This window comes from Scleropages formosus, chromosome 16 (genome assembly GCF_900964775.1).
Source record: "Scleropages formosus chromosome 16, fSclFor1.1, whole genome shotgun sequence".
Taxonomy (NCBI): Eukaryota; Metazoa; Chordata; class Actinopteri; order Osteoglossiformes; family Osteoglossidae; genus Scleropages; species Scleropages formosus.
In genome coordinates this window covers 9,304,821-9,322,733 of record NC_041821.1, presented here as the reverse complement: position 1 = coordinate 9,322,733, position 17,913 = coordinate 9,304,821, and the positions used below count along the sequence as shown (strand labels likewise).

Here is a 17,913-nt window from a genome sequence, read left to right as displayed (position 1 = left end):
GCACTGAATCCTAATTTGACAGATATTTTTACTCTTCAAATGTTAAAAAATATTAAGACCTTGAATTTTACAGAACCTATTCCACAAATCAAGGGCTGTGTTTATAAATTGTTCATTGACTGGAATAAAAGTGCCTTTGGTGTTATAGACAAAAGAATTGTTGACTGCTGGCCCCAACTGTGCTCGTAACAGGAGGAGCCAGTGTATACGTATTTTATACACATTTTCCAGTGTGACTGTCACATTTCTATTAAAGAAAACAAGTACAGTTCCAGGAGGGATTGCATTACAGTAGTTCATTGCTTAAATAACTCCTTTTATCCAAAGTGACAATGTTACCAATGATCCACTTTTGCAGCTGGACATTTTCACCAGAGCAATTCAAATTTAAGGACCTTGGTTAATAGTACTAAAGCAGGGCCCCTCCGAGAACTTGAACTGTCAACCTTTGCGTCACTGTCTTTGCCCTTAACCACTACACCTCCTACCACCCTTTACACCTTAAGTGGGATATGTTAAATCACAAGTCACTGCACTAATATGTTTCAGATTTTCCTAGGAAATGTGTTCATTTCTGTGTATTGTAGCTGCATTTTCAGTAATATGACAAAGTCAGAACAGTAAAATTAAGGTTACGTTGGCATGATCACAAAAAGATATAAGGAATGACCTTTTGTGGGTGTTCTTGAGCTCATTGGTAGCTGTACTTAGTTTCTTTTATTAAAGCTGTTTTACAGGAACTTCAAAATTAAGATTTTCACAAATCTGTCTCAAACTTTGTAATTTCTTATTGTTCTCTAACCCGACACTGCTCCACCCAACAAGGTGCACAACACAGATTAGGTGAAATCAAAATATCAAAGGTAAGAAAAGCCAAACTTTGACAAGTGTACATGTAAAAAATAAAATTTGCATTCAGCTGCTATAGAACTTAAAAGAACTGATTCAAAACTTAAAAAAAAAAAAAAAAAAATTCCCATAATTCCTGGTGCAGAAAGATGTTTCACATCTGGGTAACTTTTAATCCAAACATATTTACACTATAACAAGAACAAAAAAAAAAAAAAAACATTCCAATATGTAGTGTAATAATTAAAAATTATATTTTAACGCCAAAAATATTAACGTTTTGTCAGACTTGCTTGAGAACACATTTGAACATATTCAAACTGCATACTATACGATCTGATCACTTTAAAATATCGTGAACCTTTACACGCTACAAACAAATGTGGCTTCTGCCAGTTTAAGTATTTTGACCCAGGATTTCAGGATGCATTAAAAAAAAAGAGGTAGGCTTATTTATACTGCGACAAGGACAATAGGTGAAATTACTCTAAACCACATCATAAATCATAAAGCTTTAAAACAAAATGAACACAAGTAACATTTAGAAAAGTGATTGGCATCATAGAAAATCCTAAAAGGTTTTAATAAAAATGATATAAACCATCTGGATTAAAAAAGTAAAAATATTGCACCTAGAGATATAGAGACACTAAAAAGGTGGTAGTGAATGCTAGGGGTTCTACTGTGAATATGAATAGTGCAACAAAGGTGTCTTTTGTGTCATTTAAATTAATGCTCAATGGAGATTTACAGCATTCAAGGAAATTTTTCACCGTAACCATACAAACAAAATGCAGTGAAATCCCGCAAAACTCATTCAGTTAGAGCGTGGACGTGTTTCTATCATCACTGCAAAATGATTTTGGAAATAAGCACCTAGAGCACATCGTGTTTAATTTCTGTTAATTTAATTTATATTCGAAACAGTCAGTATAGATGTATGTCCTGGACTGGACGGTTGAATGTACCAAGTACTATACATATCCGAACAACTCGGATACACACTTACCATATCCAAGCCTAAGACAATCTTTGCATCTGGTTTCGAATTTGAGGATTTAGGATGATTATTTCTGATACCTCCTTTAAAGATTATTTTCTTAGAGATCGACCTGAGGTATACCTGAAGGCCGTTTCTCATACCTGTAAAATCAATTTCCTTCATGAAACATGGCCATTCTAATAAAATAAAACAAAATATTCTAATTACTTTGAGGAGTATAGTTTAGGAATCCTTTCGAAATGACATCCAAACTAAAAAGTAACAAGTAACTCTATGAGCATACAAATCTATCTACTTAAAGAAAAAAAAAATAGTGCAACCTTAAACTTATCCTTAAATTTAAACTTATGCTACATAACGCTTACTGAGATACTAAGGTCAGATTTCTCAACCAGCAGACATTTTGAAGGCACCTTGTACTTTAACACAAGCCTTATCTTGTGTAATGCATCTCACCCTGGTGGATTTCCCATTATTTGGAGCACTCTGGAATAGAGAGAGAGATCTGTATTAGGTAACTGGCAAGAAAAGCAAGTTTCAGAAAATTAATATGATGCTAATCAGTGAATGCAGCGTTAGGTACCTAGTCATCTGAAATTTCATAAGGCCCGTTCCACTGAAAAAGGTTTCAGCAGATCTGTACAAAAAACTAAGCATGATTACTTTACTCGAGTTTTTTTTAAGCAAAGAGTTAAAATATTGCTGACTCTTGCCTATACCTGCACACATGTAAATGCAGACTGGTACACGGAAGACGTTTTAGTTACCTGGTGTAAAATCACACCACCTCTTTGCTGTCTGGCTCCTGCTCCTAGATTGTCCAGTCATTTTTCGAGTCTGTGATCCACTCGCACCTAGGATTTTCCTTTTCGCGTTCTGTTTCCTCGAGCAAAGCTGCTGCTGCTCTTTAGGGGAATGTGGGGACAATGTTCTGGGGGAGCACTTGGTTCTTTTGATTCTCGCCATATCCGTGGTCTCTTTTTTCGTACAATTCTTCTCGCATTCCTTGCTTGGAGGCAAACTGTGCCCGGAGGATGAGACATCAGAGTACACAGCTGTGCAAAAATTACATTCTTCAACTGTAGATTTTGATTCGGGGGAGTTTATCTTTTTGAGAAACACTTTACAATCCTTCAGGGTTTCTGGGATCAGTGTTTTATGGGAGATCCTCTCTTTCTGGTGAAGATCAGTCTTGCTTTTTTCAACTTGTTGGGCTTTTTCTCCATCAGACAAAGGTAAATTTGAAGAATTAGGATCTGTGTCCATGACACAGGTCTCATGAAAAGTCACACTGGATGCCACTTTTTGTACTGGTTTAGTGGGATTGCAATGGGCTTTTTTCCTGATCGTGAATTTTGACTTGACTCTCAGCAGAGTATATCCATATTTTCCCAATATCTTGTGCTTAGCCAGAAGAGGTCGTTGGCCAAAACACCTCACAACTGGACTTGGTCCTAAAAACAGCCTTCTTGTGACTTTCAGTTTACTGATGCGAGAAATTCTCTTTTGTGCTTGAACGTGCATGGCTGGACTTATTGGAACAATTTTTGCAAATTTTTTAACATGTTTTCTCAGACGTTCTGCCTGTGGACTAGGGCAAAAGTTGGGTCTGCTTGAAGGTCTGATAGGATTGTACTGAACGATCTCATAAGGATTTCGCATATTGGCCTTTTTGACAATTGCAAGGGATTGGGTCTCCGTAGTTTGCATAAACCAGGCACACAGTTTGTCCATATTACAGTGTTTCTGAAACAGCATTCTTACAGGAGAAAAAACTTTCTTCGCAGACTCAGTATCTTTTAAATGCAGTTTTGATTTATTGTTAACTTCCCTTTCTGTGGGGAATGACTTCCTGGAGTCGACAGCCTCTGTAATCCATGTTTCTGACATTAGTTGAACCCTCCTACTAAATTCTTCATTCAATGTATCAGATGAGGCAGAGGTAGGCCACCATCTAAATGGCTCATTTGATGTGAAAATGGAATCTACTGAGATTCCGGACAAAAAGCTTAGGTCTTCACCACAAGGATTCTTTGAAGATGTTTTTGAAACGGCAGTATCTGAGGTTTCTCCAATGGCCTTATCATGGCTCTTTATTTGCTTTGACTCACCACTGGGTTTGCTTAGAAGTAGCTTCCGAGATCTTCGCAACAGTGCATTGGATCGAGTGAAGATCCTCGATGTAGCCACTGAATGCAGCAAATGAATCGAAGGCTTCCTTACTCTCAGTGAATGTCTCAGTGGTACTGGTATCTTTTGGCTCATTATTCCATCTTGTACATTCTCCGTTTTCTCTCTGTCAGCTGTACAAGGTTGCGATTTGATTGTCGTCAGCTCCTTGCAAATCTTGTGATTAGAGGTTAACGGCTCTGCATTTTGAGATGTCTCACCATACAACTCTGTCATGTCTTTATTCATGTGAATCTTCCTCTGCTTTGGGGAAACCGTTGTCACGGTCACAGAGATGCCCGATATCTTAACCTTTGGTGGCCTTCCTGGTTTCCTCATTGCAGCTGAACACTTCTGTTTTGCACATTTGATATTCCTGCTTGAATGTGACTTGTCTTTCACGGGTATGACAAAAGTAAATTTTTCTGTCTGTTCTTCAGGCAGTTTGCCAGAAAGTTCTGTGTTTGACCTTTCCATATTCTCATTTAGATCAGCATTCACTCCACAACCATCTATGCATTCAGGTTGCAGTCCTCTCACATGTTGGTTTTTGCTGAAATGTCCATTTCCTTCAGACACAAGTCTCCTGATTCTCCTTGATCTTCCATAAACAACTGTGATTTTGAGATTTTTGTTTTTTTCATCATCTTCATCACAGGAACTTGCAATAAAATCAGTAACAGTATCATGATTACCCTTATTAGAAACACAACTGGAACTCCCAGTCTTATGTTTAGGCGGTCTTCCAATTGGCCTCTTCGCTGGCTTTTCAACTTGTGGACCTAATTTTTTGGGCCGGCCAGGCTTCCTTTTCGGCGGGGTCAATGTTAATCCATGCATCTCTTTGTGAGTTTCATGTTCTCCATTTAAAGGACTTGATGACCTTGAAAAATCAAAAGTAGCAGCCTTTTTATGAGGTCTATTTTCATCTCCTCTGGTAACTCTGGGCTTGAGAGTATCAACTTGTGAAGATCCATCTTCCTCAACAACAGATTTTGCTGCACCACCCCAAGATGATTCCTCACAGGGATCAAAAGTCTGTTGACTGGAAGAACCAGAAATGGCTGACTTTAGAGAGTATTTCACTTCCTCCCCACTGATCACTGGAGACACAAACATTAGTCTTATTGGACTTGTATACAGAGCAACAGATTGGCACTCATTTGAAATCAATGCATCTTCAACAGTGTTCATACCTTCAGCTGAACCGTTATCAAAATTCACAGTGTCTACCTGAGAATCTACATGCTTCTGAGTTTTTAAAACAGATGATCTGAGTCTCACGCAGGATCTAGAAGCACCTTCACGTTGTTTAAGCCTTCTTTGGAAACTTTGTTTGAATTCACAATCATCAGATTTTTCATTTCCAGGAACACATCGATTCAGTTTACTGCACCTAGTTCTCGAAGAATTTTCTACATTGCCATTTGATGATTTATCACTGTGGTCATGAGCTTCCTGTTTCCCGGTTTGGCTTTTGTTATATGAACCTTTGAGGTTTAATTCAGTGGAAGACTCATTAATATCCAGTTCGGAGGAAGGATTTCCACCAATAACTTTAGTATCTTTATGAGCTCTTTTATTAAAAATGCTTTCTGAAAAACAGGCAGCAAAGTACATTTTTCTTGGCTCAGTGACGTATGCAGAAAATCGTTGTGGTGGAACTATGTTCCTTCTAGATCTACTTAAATCAGCACTGAGTTTAAAAGGTTGAATTTGCTTCTCTGAACTTGCATTACCAGTACCACATTCTAATTTTGTCCCATTGTTTTTCTCATCTTGCTTATTTTCTAGCAGATCATGAAGTGGTTCAACTTTAAATGGAGAGACGTGATTGTCACAAGAGACTTCTGCCATTTCATCCTTCCCCTTTCCTAAGGTTGGCTGCAACACTTTAGTGCCAGGTAAATGTATATTTGGCTCTTCTCTAGCAGGCTTCTTCCCATATTCTTCAAGTATTAACTTTCTTCGGCAAGGGGACGAATCAAAATTTGCAAGCTCCCTTTTGATTTGCAAGCTTTGACGGCGAGAGGAAGCCAAGACTGAAGAGTTTATTGCAGTTTTCTGACTCCTTTTGTAACATGTCTCAATGGATTTGTTTTCCATCAAATCATGAAGCTCTTTAAGGTTGTAATCATGATCATTCTCCTTGTGTAAAATAGTTAAAATTTTGCCCAAACGAACATCATTGCTACAAGTCAAGCTTTGGCTGGCAGACAGGCTTAAACTCTGTTTTTCCAGTGGTTCCATTGTTTTCAGCTTTTCATTGATATGCTCCATTAAGTCTTGGAATAAAGTCCCCGTTTGACTATGTGCAAAGTGCCTTCCAGTTTGTGTACAACAATCAGTGCAGTCTTCATCGGGGGCATGCCTTTCAGCCTCCTCAGTGCTAAAACCCTCTTCTTTATTACATTTTTCTTTGTGCAAAATAGCAACACCTTCCTCTTCATGTCGGAAAAGAGATGGAGGTTGGTTAAGACACCTACCACCAGCAAAAGAACAGATGTTGTTCTCACAAGTTTTGGCACTGGCATCTGATGGGATGGGTGACAGTGGTGGAGGTGATGGACTACAGCCCCTGATGCAAAGATTATAGGAATCACAGACTTTCTGAGGACTGAAAGGAAGGTTTGCTACATTTCCAACTGGAGCAATGCACGCACTCTCAATGAAGCTCTGGTAAGAACATGGACATTGCTGAGGACGAGCATAGCAGCCACAAGAGCGAATGACTTTGTTAATGCAACCAATTGCCACGCTTTGACATGGTAAGCAATGAAAATTCTTTAAGCAGATGCAGACTGGAGCCACAGAGTAGGTGTTCAGCCTACAAGAATCCACATAACACCCATCTGATGTCTGGTAATCGGTAAAACCAAAGATGTCTTGATGTGGTTTCTTGTCCAGGTGACAGGACAAAGAATGTGACTGTGAAAAATGTCTGTGGACATCTTTATAGGGAGTGACAGAAATTGCAAAATCTTCAAGCACACACTTTAAAATGTGATAAAGCAGCATCTTGTGGTATGAACACAAAGATGAAAGGACCATTTCCAGCACAGTAGTCCTCACTTGTAACTTCTCATCCATGCCCAAATGGACTTGCTCATTGCCAGCCTGCACCAGGGAGCTAGATTGGGGGGGGGGGGGGGGGGGGGGGGGGGGAAGAGGGGAAAAGAGAGAAGGAGAAAAAAAAAAGGTAAGTTTTTTTTTGAATACAAATCAATGGCATATTTCAGTGGTTTTATATGTATATTTAAAAAGCCTCACAAGAGCAGGTAACTAAAGGACACTGACCCAAAAAAAAAAAAAAAAACCACCATTGTACTGCTGACCAGTGTTAGGTCAACATTTGCAAATTAACACCATATTTAAGAATCACAGTACTTTATTAAATTGAAAACTGGTAAATATACCAATGTGGTAAACCTACCTAAAAGCCATTCAGAAAATATAGTTCAATGTGTCCCAACATGCTCACTTTGAGTCAGCACAATCATAGAAAAGGTAGCATTAAGTACCCCACAGAAACCAATACCATCTGATAGATATGGTTCCTTCCGTACCTAAATATTGTGCTCGTTAAACTTTCTGCTGAACAATTTCCTTCACCTATTAAGTCAGAGAAAATCAGACCAAAATAAACCAGAAAAATGCATATCTGACCCCAGGAGACTGATAACATTACATAAAGGCCAAGAGTTCAACTCAAATTTTAAAAAAAAAAAAAAAATCCACTTTAACACAATAAGTGAAATGAAAATACAAGTTAAAGGTTATTTAACATAAAACTTTATTGACAGGTTGCAGAAGGCAAAATACCGATTGTTGCAACGCTCAAATCTAGGGAAACAATGACTTAATATCTACTCAATTCCTACTTTGAAGACAAAGGTTATTTTTCACAAAACAAAATCAGATTTATGCAAAACACTGGCAAATGATTTTTGCAAGCAATGTTTCATAAAATTGAAATAAGTTTATATTCTAAACGAAACATTAATACATCACATCTGAAACTCAGTTAAATCCTTATGTGATAAACATTTTCTAATAGTACTTGGAGTCCTATTCAAGTTTTTGAAAATGGCTTGTTCTTAACCAGGCAGAGTTACTAGAACAATTTTAAAAGCAAAAAAGACTGCTTAAAAATGACTTGTGTACCTTTGATGAACGGCTCATTGAGAAATCACAATATTTAAGGGCAACAATAAAACATATTCCTTGAAAATTAATAAATTTAAAAAACCCTACCCTGCAACATAACTAAAACATTTGGGACAATTCCAAAAGTAAACATTTTACATTTAATTTCTACACATTCTTAAATTTATGGCTTTAAAAGGTTTACCTGTTTTGTTCTCAAAAACATTTTAGCAATCTAACATTTTTAAAGGGACACCAGAATGATGTACCAAGAAAAGAACACTTAACGCATGCAATTGCAGTAAAACACACTTCACATTTTATGTGCAAAAGCATCAAAGTGCTTTAATGCAAAGTACAAAACAACCAAAGTTTTAGATTCACATACTTGGACAATCACAGGAAAAAGGAAAAACACAGTACATTTACAACACAAAACAGATACCAATTTTAAAAAGAATTCATTATAGTGCAATTTATTTATGCATAAATAGATTACTATATATTTAGCATTACCAATCAATTGTATGTAAAAGAAAAAAAAAAAAAAAAGCAAAAAAAGCTGTCACTGGTATTGAGGATTGTGACAATGAGAATACTGCAGCTGAAACCCAGAGGGAAATTCTCTGAATTAAGAAGCTAATTTAATACAAAACTGACAATAACTACTAGTTACATAAGTTTGCAGAGCAGTAGTTCTAAAACAGAGGCACTGTTTTGTTATGAAAAGCATTTTAAACATTCATATAAGCTACAGTTAGTCCACACTGAAGCTGGATAATCAGACTGATGTAATACCTCTGTCTTGTGTATTAAACAAGTGCCCTTTACAAAGTTACATATATTAAAATAACTATAGGGATTAATCTATAACCCGGTCAGAAAGGTAGTCTGAGGTCCAATTCAGTCAAAAAACATTTCTCATATTAAGAAAGTCAGCATTCGTTCTTTTTCTCTCCCTCTCTCACACACAAACACATATTTAAGTATCTTGGTGCAACTTCTCTGCTTACCCAAGATGATCACTGTTATACAAGCATTAAATGGTATACACTGAAATGTTTTTATACCACAGTAATGAAACCCATTTAAAAAGTGTACAAAAAAATACACTACCTGTACAAAGCAATATTTCAAGCAGCTTGTTTATGGAGTAAAGTAACCCTGAAGTGTAATTTTGGTATAAGCGGGACAATGTAATGATGCATTCTGATATTTAGAAATGTATTGAGATGATCTACATTTAGAGGGGGGTAGAACAAAAAAACAAAACAGCAGCAGTTGTGAGGTTTACAGTAGTATAGCATGGATAAAATCCTTCATAAACACCCATTTTTAATAAAACACCACACATTCACTAAAACTTACCATTCTCAAAGCTTATTCTGTGCATCTTCAACATGCATTGTCGCATTCCAACTTACCATTACAACTGTTTTAGTTTTGAAAAACAAAATCTTTTCAAAACTCAGATACAAACACAACACATTTGTCTTTTTTTAAAATGTAACCTCTGGTCACAAAACACACCAGAAAGTGCTTTTATGTTTCCTGCACTTCTCTTGCAGTTAGTACTGAGGAAAAATGGCATCTGAAATGCCTACTGTTGGCAATCAGTGCCCTTAACAGTATTGATATTTAAGTACCATAACTAATTGCACTCGATTTGAGTGAAATGTGTACTAATAACTTTCTAGTTTGACCAGTATTAGTGCCAAGTCACCTTATTAAACTGGATTATCTTTCCAGTGTGAAAGCTGCACGACAATCATTAATGCGCCAAAAATCTTAAATTAAACCTGAATAGTTCAGACTAAACTAAGTTTATACACAAATTGACAGTGCTTTTACAACATCTATGTTTATATATATATATTATATAATATATCCACAGTGAAAACCCTGAATATCTCTGTTTAAAGGCATGTGTTGTGTTTGAAGTGTTCACTTAACTATATTCTGTCAAAGTTTGAGTATTCAAGTGTTCAAGGTAAACTTCAAATGTAGTCTAAACCTTTTTGGAGTTGTTTGTCCCTGAATCTGTCACAGATTCTGAGAATCTGGCCTTCTTTTTCGGCGGAGTTTTCAGCGTTCCAGACCGTTCCTTAACCTTGTACTCTAAAGTGCTGTGAGGTACTCCATATATTCCTTGTGCTTTAGAGACACTCATCTTGCCACTCATAACCATCGCAATGGCTTCTTCCAGAATATCATGATCGTACTGCCTATATCGGCCACGTTTTTTCCTGGGCTGCTTTTCCCGTCTATCCAGGTCTTCAGCATCTTCAAACGACTCGTTCTTCAAGTTAAGACACAGTGGAGAAAGATCAGCTTGCATGAGGCAGGACTCCATGCCAGAGTGAATGAGAGGTACAGAACATTCCATTTTGTTCTGCTTGGGGAGTATATTTTTCAGTTTTTGAAGAGCAGAGCCGTCTGGCATTGAAGAAACTTTTGACACTTGATACATTGCATCCACAAGACTAGAGATGTCGACTTGGGACTTGGGCACAGAACTGGCTCGTACCTGAGGGATTTTTAAATGTACAGCAGGGCTGCTGGAATTCTGAGTGTAAAGGCTGTCATTTTTTTCTTTAAGTTGAGAGACCATCTTCTGCAAAGTCAGTTGGTGGAGGTAAGCGGAAGCTGCAGGAAACTTTTCAGTTGGGCCAACTGCTCCCTGCAATGTGCGCTCCGACTGAGCCCGAGCCCATCTGACCACTTTCTGCAGGACAAGTGGAGTTTCTCGGCTTTTTGAGGCAAAAAGATCGCTCCCATTCTCCTGGCTGAAGTTTTCCAACACAGACAACTTTCCTTCAGATAAGGCGTCTAACTGGAATAGTAGTGTTTTTTGAGGTATGCCGTACAGTATGGCTGCTTTGTGAATGTCCAGCAATCCTGATTTAATGTCTTTCAAGGCTTTCGAAAGCAAGCCTTCTGAAAATTCAGAGCTTCTTTCCACATAGTCATCTTTCTGCTGTCTCCTAAGATGGATGGAATGAAACGATGGTAAGCTGACGCATGACAGACTGGCACACAGCTATGGAACGGAAGGGTCCACTCCTTTATTCCTTGCTTGGGTAACATCACTGCTTCTCTCATTGCTTTAAGTTTCTGAAGTGTGGCGTAATTGCTTTAAGTTGCAAACATTAGTCCTGGAAGGACAGTCTGTCAATCATGCGGTATCATGGTAGTTTTTTTTTTTTTTTTTTTTGCAATTCTGCAGAATTTTTGTATGTTGGAAGACCCATGTTTTCAAGGTTTAGTGTTAAAAAAAGACCAAAAACAAAAACCAAAAAACAAACTCAACGTGTACATTATTGCTGATAATGTCCTGAACTGTTCACCATTGTGACGTTACCGCTGAACAAGTAATAAAAGAGTCAAACCCTTGGCATTGCACTAAAAACAAAGGTTTAAAAAAAAAAAAAAAAAAAAAAAACAACATGAGTTCTAAATAAAACATTGCATTTCACAAGGAAGAGAAAAAAAAAAAAAAAAAAAAAAAGAAAGGTAGGACTTTCATACCTTTATAATCAATGTATATTTACTTTTCTTACAGGACTCCAAGCTCAGCCTTTCACAATCTGCCAACCAAGTGATCAAGTTCAAAACTACTCAAGCTATTGAAAGTGTGTTTTGTTGACCAGGTCAACATGGCATCATGTAAGCAGTAAATGTGACATTTCACCAGTCCTAGTTCAGAAGGAATTCCATGTCCAATTAATTCAAAACCAAGGAACATAAGATTAAAACTGGCTAGCATGAGTGCCTAAAATAGCTCTTAAACATTTCAGAATAATTCACTGTGAAATGACAATAAGAAAAAATTAAAGACACAACATTTAACAGTACTTACCCTGAAGTGTCCTGATTACTGGATGCAGTTGTGCATGCTGACATTATAAAGCTGGCACGATTTTTCTGAGAGAGATCAAGCACTCCATCTGTTGAATAAGAAAGATACTAAAAACTACTGCTTTTCAAAACTTATTTTGAAGCTCTTGAACATTAGAAAGGTTAAGGGCACAGGAAAAATAAAGCACTTGACATGTGCCCTTCCTGATATGGTGTGTTCAAAAAATTAGCATTCGTTTCCATTTCACAAAGTTACTTGCTCTTAATACTACAGATATTTACCTTTGTCAGCATCAAGATTTTCTCTACTGACGGTAAGATCAAGGGGTCCATCTTGATCACAGGGATGCTGGAGACTGTCACAAACTGGATCCGCATCCTGGGATGACCCGTTTTTCACTCCTTGAATCTGACTTTTTGAAGCATATTCAATGGCAAATTGGCGGATCATCTTTTTCATTAATTCCTGAGCAACTAAGGGAATGTTCGGATCACGACTCTGAGGAAGGTCTGGGACAAAAGCAACATTGAAAATGTCTGTTAATACTGAAAAAAATTCCCTTGTGCATAACACAAAGCACTAAACCACAACTGAAACCCTTAACGAGCATACTTTGGGGGAAAACTACAGCTCCAAAGTACAACCATTTTGTCCCAATCATCAGTTAAGCTGAAAGTTTCTCATGGTCAAATTATTTGATACTGTCAAGGGAAAGAACTTCACTCAAAGGGCTACTGCAACAGAAAGTCAACACTGAAAGAGCACAATGAAAGCTGCATGCTGTGTCGTGGCTGCACACAACCTCTTAGGCAGCCACTAGGCGTAGGGTCTCCACAACCACACAACATGTGGCAGAAGTAGCACGTGATATTGGTTCACTGTAAACACTAAATCCCAGCCCAATTTCTAACAGACAGGAAGGATTACTTTCTGTCTTAAATACTTTCCAGTAAGTGAAATTCTTGATTGAAAAGCACTCAGAACAAGCCATGCATATTGAAAATATGGAGGCATACCTTTCTTTCGAAAGATTGCATGAAGAAATTTGTCAGCCTGGTATTCAATTTTCTCAGTGTTTGACTTGCCCTGAGGAGTTTCTTCTACTGGACTTGACGGTGAAGAACAGACAACAGGAATATGGTCCTATTTCAAAAGGGGGAAGAGACACTTAGACACACTACAGTGAGTGCAGTTTTTAAAAGACACAACAAATAAAACTTACCCCAATTTTCTCTAAATGTAGACTGCAAAAAGAACAGCTGGCATCCACTGACCAATCATTGACCACATCAGGTTCACAGTCTGAAGAAATAGATTACAATTTTTGAACTCTTCGTTTTATAGAAGGATTTGACGCTTTCACCTAGAAATTTAAGATTCTAACGGTACATTACAAATGGGGAAAAACAAACAAACAAAAGAACTGTTGCATACATCTTACCATCAAATATGCTGAGATCTCTAAGTAGTCTTGGTCCATAAATTCCTTCTAATATACTTTCAAATCCTGCAAAATAAAAGGAAAACTTCCATTTCAGATATAATGCTCATATGTTGAAAACGGTGAACTAAAACTAAAGACAATGTTTCAAATTTGGTTTTACAGGTACTCATTTTACTCAGGTTTATGTCTCACACACACAAAAATGTATTTTAGGCATTGACAAAGTGAAGTGACATTTGTTTCACCAATGTATAATGGTTGAACCAGTCACAAAAAGGGTGTGGGTGTTTGTTCACACTACCCACACCAACAGCGAAACAGAAACGAACAAGGGAGATGTTAGCCATACTACAGCTGCTCATCACACACATATGCAGTCACTCAACCAGTTCTGAGGCACCAACAGTCAGAGCATAGGTGCTTTTGCTGTACTTACTGTATTTCTCATACAAGCTGCTGTCACCATTTCTGCCTTTAAATATATTTAACACCGGTTCTAAATGTATAGCACCATAATATTTTGAGCATAGAGGCTCAGCCAAAGTACCACAGCACAGAAAAAAATAAAAATTAATATTTAAAGAGTGTGAGCAGTATTTCTCTGCCAAGCAGAGAGCAGTCTGATGGTAAATGTGTCATTGATAATACATTTAGTTGTCTGTACAAAGTACTGTTTTTGTTAGTCCCAGGACTGATCCTACTGCAGCAACTCAGAGCATACCTCAGATACATCTTTTGCTGAAACTGGATTACAGTAAGTTACAGAACTACATCAGACTTGAAAACAGTAGTCATCTCATACCATCACACCCTCAGGTAGAGTAGCTATACATAGAAAGAACATGAGAGCAAACAGGTGACTTTAAACAACAGTTTCAAACTGGACAGGATAAAGAGCAAAGGATTGAACAAAGAACATTATTACTCCTTGAAAAAGGTTGAGGAAAAGGAACAGCGGTTAGAAACACTTTTACTGTAATCAGCAGTAAAACACACTGCCAACATTTTTTCCTGTAGTAAAACACCATAAAATGTAGACCTTTGTTTAGTTTTCTGTCCTCAATATATACACTTGCCCAGAACTTCTCAGATACCTCACATTCTGTGCATAAGTATAATTAAATGATGGAGGGCACGTACTTGCTTGTTAAGGAGTATCTAAATTATTACAGATCTGGCTTTGAGAGTCCAGTGCAGTAAATTACATATAAAGTACCTTCTTGAATCATTTTATTTTGCAGTGAGAAACAAGTTTATGCACAGCTTATGTTTTTAATATGGCAATACTCTTCAGTTCTAGACACCGTAACACAAAGAAAGAAGGCTCAGAGTAGACTAGCAAGCGGGGGGGGAGTCATGGATGTATGTCTACCCAGGCTGTACTGACTGTTGTGCAGTAATCATGGCAATGAAAGAAAACCATTCATGGAATAGGTTTCAGTCTTACGTTGTTGAAACTGAATATCTCATCGATGCCCGATTCTCTTAGTAGTTCATTCTCATCTACTTTTACTATGATTTATAAAGCTTGACTCATTTCTAGACCTCTAGTACCATTCGATAATGTGCGACCTTCTGCTGAAATATGTTTGGCATCAGTGATATTGCAAGAATCGTCCTTCCTTCCTTTGTCACTAAAGGCACAAATACCTGAAACCCAATAATGAAAAAGCAACTGAATACAAAAAAAACATTTCCGCAGACTCAGAACAGAATGCGCTACATTTTCTAACAGTCTTTAAATCTTAAGTTTGGTCTATGAGTTACTCACTGCTTACTGTTCAAAAATTTGTTTTATGCACTTATAAACAGTAAATATTAGCCATAATTATCTACAAAAAAATGCAAGCCCCAGTGGCCTGTACCTGAATATCATCTCTTCTAAGAATACTCCTCAAATACTCCTGCATTATTATATGCAAAGCAAAATAACAGCTAAATAAAATAAAAGGTTATAAATGCACAAGTACCACAAAAAAATCTCAGAATATAACCAGCATTCTTTGGAATGGAACCATAGATAGATTTTATATACAATGACTAGAGGTCTTTGGACACGTCTGTGCACCGTTTCACTTAATCCCATTAAAAAAAAATAAATAATCCATTCATGAATGTATATGAATACTTCACCTTACATATTTAACACATATTTTAGAACAACAATGGATGGTCACACAAGACATCTCTCGGTGTCAACCGTGAGTTGAAGAAATTACACCCATTTTGGAAGAAAAGCTATGCAAGTTTAAGCACGGGAGAAATACTTAGTTCTTGCCCTAAAAAGCAGAAATTAACTAGCAGTGCAAAATATTCGCTGTGGGTGGAGTTTCTTGCAAATTGCCGTTGTTACGCGCTACTTCGCTCGCCTCAGTCCATGATTAAGAAGCAAGCCGGACACACAAAGCACATTTTTGCCGGCGTAACTAAACATGTCGTTTTAGAGAGTGTTGGTGAAGAGAGCATAAAATACTTTACAATGACCGAGCTGTTTAATTCGGTAAAATAAAACGAAAATCTAGGCTATTATGCGACCACAAAGCATCAGAGGGTCGGCTGGCGGTGTTTGGGAAACAGACCGCTCACGTGACCCTCGACAAAGGAACGGCCGTTACAACAGCGGCGCCCCCTCCCACCGCTACAGCCAAAAGAACACCATTTATTGCAACGGTCAAAAGTATGACGGAACCCGAACGTTAACATACCGAAAACCTACGAAAACTCGGAAGACGCACGGTTTGAATCATGTTTAAGTACTTTCTTCGTACCAAAAGTGACTCCGATGAAACTCGCTAAACTGGCGACGATTAATCATCATGCGATGAATGTTTAACAAATCACTGACTGACTGACTTATTTTTAATTATGCCACAAGACTCCGGGGGTTACGGACGTTAACCGGAACAGCGAAGACTCAGGACAAAGAAAATGGAGACAGAATGCTAGCTAGCTAGTTAGCTAGCTATCAGTATTAATTACCTCAGCGTTTGAACTTACGTAGCTATATTGTAAAAAGCTAGTAGCTGCTGCTGGCTGTGACAACTCGGATGTGCAAAAAAAAAAAAAAAAACTTCCAACACAAGCAATAATAGTCGCATGGCGCCAAAAACCGGGCACGTAATGAGAAGCGGAGGTTGCAGCGCGTTTTCCTTACCTACACAGTGGATCAATTTGTGCCTCCAAGAGTCAAGTTCCCGCCGGAATCCCTTGCGCTCCGCCGTGCACTTGGAGCTCCGGCACTGGGTAGCCATTCTGTCTGTTCTTCTCTTACCTCTACGTGTGACGTAACTCGACGTCAGCCACAGGCTCACGCTCGGTTGATTGACACGTGTCACGCGGGTGAGCCGAGGAGGAGGGGCTTACTGTATTATTAGGTAATTAAACCAAGGTAACCTACTAAAAATGTTTAAAATACATTTCAAGGAGAATAAACAGAATCAGGTCGAGGAGAATTTGCTTGCACACGTTCCCTGCCGTTAACATTGACCATGCTTTTACAACAGTTTAAACACATTTTTTAACAAAGCCAGTCATGTTCTCTTCATCATATCTAGTATTCATGATGTCTGAATGATTTAAAAACCGCGCTGGGAGTTGGATACATATAACTCATGTCAATGGACTCATGCTTTTCATGTGTTAATTTGAAAATATACAGTACCTATATAAATATATTTGCAGTCTCCTTTCTTTTCTCCCTCTCTCATGCAGATGGAAACCTAAACAAGATCTTCCTGATGTTACAAAAAAAAAAAAAAAATCAAATAAACAGAGAAAAATGCATGACAGCAGCATATTTTGAAAATGCTAATAAGACAGGCTTTGTAGCATAAACTACATGCATATACTCAACCATAAATGTATAAAAAAAGCTTGAAAATGAAGGGAAAATGGCAGAGACTCACAAAGACATGTGGACAGAGTTCTAATGTAAGGTTTCTTAGGACACACAACAAAGACTGTTTGATTATGGTTGTTATGGAGATATGGGGGATGCACTGAATCTGTATCTCAGCCTTATCAGTGCCCTTCAGTATAATGATACTGATTTTGAGCACAATATTAAATGAAATATTGAGCCGGGTATGCTGAAATATAAACCTGTACTCCTGTCAAGTTGACATTTTCACTTGCACCTTAGATGTTTTTTTTTTTTCCCTCTTGTTTGTCTCATGCCATTGATACACTGTTTCTAGACATCCCTGGATATCCCTTTATCCTGTTTATTAATTTATAAATTACTTTATATTTAATGCAAACAAAACACATTATCTTTGGTAAGGCAACGCTATAAGAATTCAATTTTCAGTTCACATTTTAAGCAAATTACTCGGATATAACCGTAGCTATACCAGATATTTTAACCGTGTTAATAACGTGCACAGTGCAGGTGATTTATCATTTAGGAAATATGCTGTTTTGCTGATGAAAACTAATTTAGTT

At 37.6% G+C, this 17,913-nt stretch overlaps 1 protein-coding gene across 4 annotated transcripts; it reads right to left on the bottom strand.

The window, feature by feature from the left end:
- Positions 1-1,090: 1,090 nt before the first annotated feature.
- On the bottom strand, positions 1,091-16,934 carry lcorl (ligand dependent nuclear receptor corepressor-like). 4 transcript variants are annotated; one of them, XM_018736069.2, is made up of 9 exons: positions 16,625-16,934; positions 13,468-13,533; positions 13,249-13,328; positions 13,043-13,169; positions 12,308-12,535; positions 12,027-12,114; positions 2,620-7,151; positions 2,436-2,489; positions 2,297-2,338 (listed from the first exon to the last, which is right to left on the bottom strand). In XM_018736069.2, exons 1-8 carry the CDS (start codon positions 16,719-16,721, stop codon positions 2,452-2,454), a joined length of 5,256 nt encoding a protein of 1,751 aa, XP_018591585.2. In that variant the 5' UTR covers positions 16,722-16,934; the 3' UTR covers positions 2,297-2,338; positions 2,436-2,451. The 4 variants fall into 4 exon arrangements, with proteins under 4 accessions (XP_018591586.2, XP_018591585.2, XP_029114968.1 ...); XM_018736070.2 differs by lacking the exon at positions 2,436-2,489 and having other exon boundaries at positions 1,091-2,338; XM_029259135.1 differs by lacking the exons at positions 13,249-13,328; positions 16,625-16,934.
- Between the last annotated feature and the right edge of the window lie 979 nt (positions 16,935-17,913).

Excerpts from the sequence above, each read along its gene's own strand:
- lcorl (XM_018736069.2), bottom strand. The coding sequence starts at position 16,721 with ATGGCTACCCAGTGCCGGAGCTCCAAGTGCACGGCGGAGCGCAAGGGA. Across the intron at positions 7,152-12,026 it reads AGTAATCAGGACACTTCAGG|CTCCCTGGTGCAGGCTGGCA; the intron begins GTAAGTACTGTT and ends CCCCCAATCTAG. Across the intron at positions 2,490-2,619 it reads GTGGTGTGATTTTACACCAG|ATCTGCTGAAACCTTTTTCA; the intron begins GTAACTAAAACG and ends TTTTTTGTACAG.